At 57.9% G+C, this 5000-nt stretch overlaps 1 protein-coding gene across 1 annotated transcript in view; it reads right to left on the bottom strand.

Annotated features, from left to right (window-relative positions):
* The window catches only part of rps6kc1 (ribosomal protein S6 kinase polypeptide 1), a 40857-nt gene that overhangs the window by 13030 nt on the left and 22827 nt on the right, over positions 1-5000 (bottom strand). Inside the window, exon 12 of the mRNA XM_062550613.1 lies at positions 1171-2868. Coding sequence (XP_062406597.1) covers positions 1171-2868 — 1698 coding nt within the window. The remainder of the gene's footprint in view (positions 1-1170; positions 2869-5000) is intronic.

Genomic DNA, 5000 nt, shown 5'->3' with positions numbered 1-5000 from the left:
TGCCTAGCCTCCACCATGCCTTAGTTATGCTGCTGTAGCATAGCGCTGACTACCCTCCACCATGCCTTAGTTATGCTGCTTTAGCATAGCGCTGACTACCCTCCACCATGCCTTAGTTATGCTGCTTTAGCATAGCGCTGACTAGCCTCCACCATGCCTTAGTTATGCTGCTTTAGCATAGCGCTGACTACCCTCCACCATGCCTTAGTTATGCTGCTTTAGCATAGCGCTGACTACCCTCCACCATGCCTTAGTTATGCTGCTTTAGCATAGCGCTGACTACCCTCCACCATGCCTTAGTTATGCACTTTTTAGCAGCAGGTTGCTGGGGTTCAGGTGTGTGTGTGTGTGTGTGTGTGTGTGTGTGTGTGTGTGTGTGTGTGTGTGTGTGTGTGTGTGTGTGTGTGTGTGTGTGTGTGTGTGTGTGTGTGTGTGTGTGTGTGTGTGTGTGTGTGTGTGTGTGTGTGTGTGTGTGTGTGTGTACCTGTGTGGTTGAGCAGCAGGTTGCTGGGGTTCAGGTCCCTGCATATGAGGCCCTGCAGGTGCAGTGTGTGTGTGTGTGTGTGTGTGTGTGTGTGTGTGTGTGTGTGTGTGTGTACCTGTGTGGTTGAGCAGCAGGTTGCTGGGGTTCAGGTCCCTGCATATGAGGCCCTGCAGGTGCAGTGTGTGTGTATGTGTGTGTGTGTGTGTGTGTGTGTGTGTGTGTGTGTGTGTGTGTGTGTGTGTGTGTGTGTGTGTGTGTGTGTGTGTGTGTGTGTGTGTGTGTACCTGTGTGGTTGAGCAGCAGGTTGCTGGGGTTCAGGTCTCTGCATATGAGGCCCTGCAGGTGCAGTGTGTGTGTGTGTGTGTGTGTGTGTGTGTGTGTGTGTGTGTACCTGTGTGGTTGAGCAGCAGGTTGCTGGGGTTCAGGTCTCTGCATATGAGACCCTGCAGGTGGAGTGTGTGTGTGTGTGTGTGTGTGTGTGTGTGTGTGTGTGTGTGTGTGTGTGTGTGTACCTGTGTGGTTGAGCAGCAGGTTGCTGGGGTTCAGGTGTGTGTGTGTGTGTGTGTGTGTGTGTGTGTGTGTGTGTGTGTGTGTGTGTACCTGTGTGGTTGAGCAGCAGGTTGCTGGGGTTCAGGTGTGTGTGTGTGTGTGTGTGTGTGTGTGTGTGTGTGTGTGTGTGTGTGTACCTGTGTGGTTGAGCAGCAGGTTGCTGGGGTTCAGGTCTCTGCATATGAGGCCCTGCAGGTGGAGTGTGTCCAGCGCGGTCACCATCTGGACGGCCCAGCAGCGCACGAACTCCTCAGGTATGCGCACCTGTGCGGCCGCCGCGCTCAGCTCGTCCAGCTCACGGAACAGCTGCGACACGTTACGCCCCGCGTCCACACACACCGCCGTGCCCGCGTCCGAGTCAGAGTCCCGCCGGGCATCGCCAGGGTCCAACATGGCCGCCGCTGCCGCCGCTGCCGCCGCCGCCGCCCCACACGCGCGCGATGCCGATTGGTCAGAGCCAGGCAGGAAGCGGCCAGAGGCCTCGCTGGCGTCGGCGAAGGGGATGTCGTCGCTGGAGCCCGACGGAGGGCCAGTGGCAGCGCTGCTGCTGGGGGGGATGTCCACTGGGTTGGAGCCGGCGGCCATCTTGGCTCCGGAGGGCGGGCTGCAGCAGGAGCCTCCCGTGGAGTTCTGGGTGGAGTACGCCGACGACGACATCACATCCTGCTCCAGCGACCAATCGGGGTCCGCCTCCTGGCCCATGTCGTGGTCCAGCAGCAGCACGTCCGGCTGGCCGAGTCGCCGGGGCGACGGCTTGGGCTCGATCGCCAGGGCAACGCCGGCGGCCACCAGCTCCTCCTCCAGAGGGTCGCCAGGCAACGTCGTCGTCGTCGCCACGACACCAGGTAAGTTGACGAGCAGGTCGGGAGGTCCCGCCTCCTCCCCGCCGACCGCCTCCGTGAAGGAGATGACCGGCACGGACTCGTTGGAGGCGCGGTCGCTGTCGAAGCGCCACAGGTCCGCCAGGTGACCCTTGACCTCCACCACCTCAGCCAGGTCCAGCAGCGACTCGGTGACCTCTGACCCTAGGTCGGAGGTGGTGGAGAGGTCGTGGTGTCCGGGCTCGTGGAGCAGCAGCAGCTCGCTGGCGCTGTCCTTGCTGTCGATGCGGAAGAACTCCATGGGCGTGTGTGTGTGCGCGTGTGTGTGTGTGTGTGTGTGTGTGTGTTTGGAGGCCGGGCTGAACACGTCGCTGGAGCGCTCCACGCTCTCGTCCACGAAGAAACACACGTCCTGCCCCACGGGCGACGACAGGCTGTCGTTGCTGAGCAACAGCTTGGTGCGCGGGGTCGTGGTCGTGGTCGGCACGGTGACCGTGACGGAGCCTCCGTTGACCCCTCGGTGGCCGCTGCCCTTCCCCTGCTCCCCCTCCTCCTCCTCCTCCTCCTCCTCCTCCTCCTGCGCCTCCTCCGTGGCCTGGCCCAGGGCCCCGGGCTCCACCTTGTCCTGCTCGTACTCCTTGCAGAGCGTCAGGTAGCTGTTGGTGCAGCGCTCCTCCTGCCCCAGCACCTCCTCCTCCTCCAGGGGCCCCTGGCAGCGCCCGCACCCCAGCCTCGGGCTCCCTCCGCGGGCCGCCGTCTCCAGCAGGCTGGGCCCCTGGGGCTGGAGCAGCATGGAGGTGGTGGTGTTGGGTGTTGCCCCCCTGGGCCCCCCAGAGTCTACGCTCCCCGAGCTGCCCAGGTCAGGGGTCACCGCCAGCAGGGGCCCCGGGGGGGGTGCGACGGCGACGGAGTGCACGGCTGCCGTGTGGGACTTCTGGATGAAGGGGATGTCAAAGCTGTCGTCAGGACTGCTGCTGCGCAGGTACTTACTGATGTGAGACCACAACTTCCCACCTGAGGAGACAAGAGGAGAGGAGTCAGAGGAGAGGAGAGGAGAGGAGAGGAGAGGGGAAGAGAAGAAATTAACAGAGAGGAGGGAGATGAGATATCAGGGATGAGGAGTAACAGGAGAGGGCCTGTGATGGCTAATATCAGGGATGAGGAGTAACAGGAGAGGGCCTGTGATGGCTAATATCAGGGATGAGGAGTAACAGGAGAGGGCCTGTAATGGCTAATATCAGGGATGAGGAGGAGGAGTAACAGGAGAGGGCCTGTGACGGCTAATATCAGGGATGAGGAGTAACAGGAGAGGGCCTGTGACGGCTAATATCAGGGATGAGGAGTAATAGGAGAGGGCCTGTGATGGCTAATATCAGGGATGAGGAGGAGGAGTAACAGGAGAGGGCCTGAGACGGCTAATATCAGGGATGAGGAGTAATAGGAGAGGGCCTGTGATGGCTAATATCAGGGATGAGGAGGAGGAGTAACAGGAGAGGGCCTGTGATGGCTAATATCAGGGATGAGGAGTGACAGGAGAGGGCCTGTGACGCCTAATATCAGGGATGAGGAGTAACGGGAGAGGGCCTGTGATGGCTAATATCAGGGATGAGGAGTGACAGGAGAGGGCCTGTGATGGCTAATATCAGGGATGAGGAGTAACAGGAGAGGGCCTGTGATGGCTAATATCAGGGATGAGGAGGAGTAACAGGAGAGGGCCTGTGACGGCTAATATCAGGGATGAGGAGTAACAGGAGAGGGCCTGTAACGGCTAATATCAGGGACGAGGAGTAACAGGAGAGGGCCTGTGATGGCTAATATCAGGGATGAGGAGGAGTAACAGGAGAGGGCCTGTAACGGCTAATATCAGGGACGAGGAGTAACAGGAGAGGGCCTGTGATGGCTAAAAGTTGCTGAATTTCATGAGCTCTTGTGGCAGCCCGTGCAGATCTGGCCGTAGCCTTTAGCACAAGACAGCCAGCTGCAGTGGAGCAAGACACCTTAGAGGCCGTTTACACTATTATACTGACACGTCTGATACACACACACACACACACACACACACACACACACACACACACACACACACACACACACACACACACACACACACACACACACACACACACACACACACACACACACAGGTCAGCATGGGCATACATCAACAATGATGTCCCAATTTAGACTAGAGAATCAACTGCTGTGTGTGTGTTAAACAGATAGACACACACACAGATGCTGGCACACACACACACACACACACACACACATACACACACACACACACACACAGTGCAGCTGTGAGATGTGAGTAATTGTGAAGCAACATCTGCTGCTGGATGAGAATGAATTGAGCGTCTGCGGCGGTAATGATGGCGTGATGACCTCATCATAGGGGCCTGGGGGAGATCCATCCCATCAGCCCCGTGAATGTCACGCAGGACACGCCGACACTCAGATGGAATTGGCCTCACTTAGCGCGCATCACTTAGCGCTCACCTTTCTAGCCTAGCACACCTCACACTAACACTCACCTGCTCCAAAGACCTCCCTAGCCTAGCACACCTCACACTAACACTCACCTGCTCCAAAAACCTCCCTAGCCTAGCGCACCTCACGCTAGCACTAGCCTGCTCCAAACACCTCCCTAGCCTAGCGCACCTCACGCTAGCGTTAACCTGCTCCAAACACCTCCCCGGCCTAGCTCGCTTCACACTAGCGTTAGCCTGCTCCAAATACCTCCCTAGCATGCCTCACACTAGTGTTAGCCTGCTCCAAAGACCTACCTAGCGCACTAGCGTTAGCCTGCTCTAAACACCTCCCCGGCCTAGCTCACTTCACACTAGCGTTAGCCTCCTCCTTTCACTTACATGATATGTCCCACATTAGCACTAGCCTGCTCCAAACACCTCCCTAGTGCGCCTCACACTAACGTTAGCCTGCTCCCAACACTTCCTCATCATATCATATTGGCACTGGCCTGCTCTAAACACTTCCCTAGCGTAATTCAGGTTAGCACTGGCCTGCTCCAAACACTTCCCTAGCGTAATTCACGGTTAGCACTGGCCTGCTCCAAACACTTCCCTAGCGTAATTCGGGTTAGCACTAGCCTGCTCCAAACACTTCCCTAGCGTAATTCAGGTTAG

The sequence above is a fragment of the Sardina pilchardus genome, chromosome 12 (assembly GCF_963854185.1).
Source record: "Sardina pilchardus chromosome 12, fSarPil1.1, whole genome shotgun sequence".
NCBI lineage: Eukaryota > Metazoa > Chordata > Actinopteri > Clupeiformes > Clupeidae > Sardina > Sardina pilchardus.
This window is presented reverse-complemented; position numbering and strand designations above follow the sequence as displayed.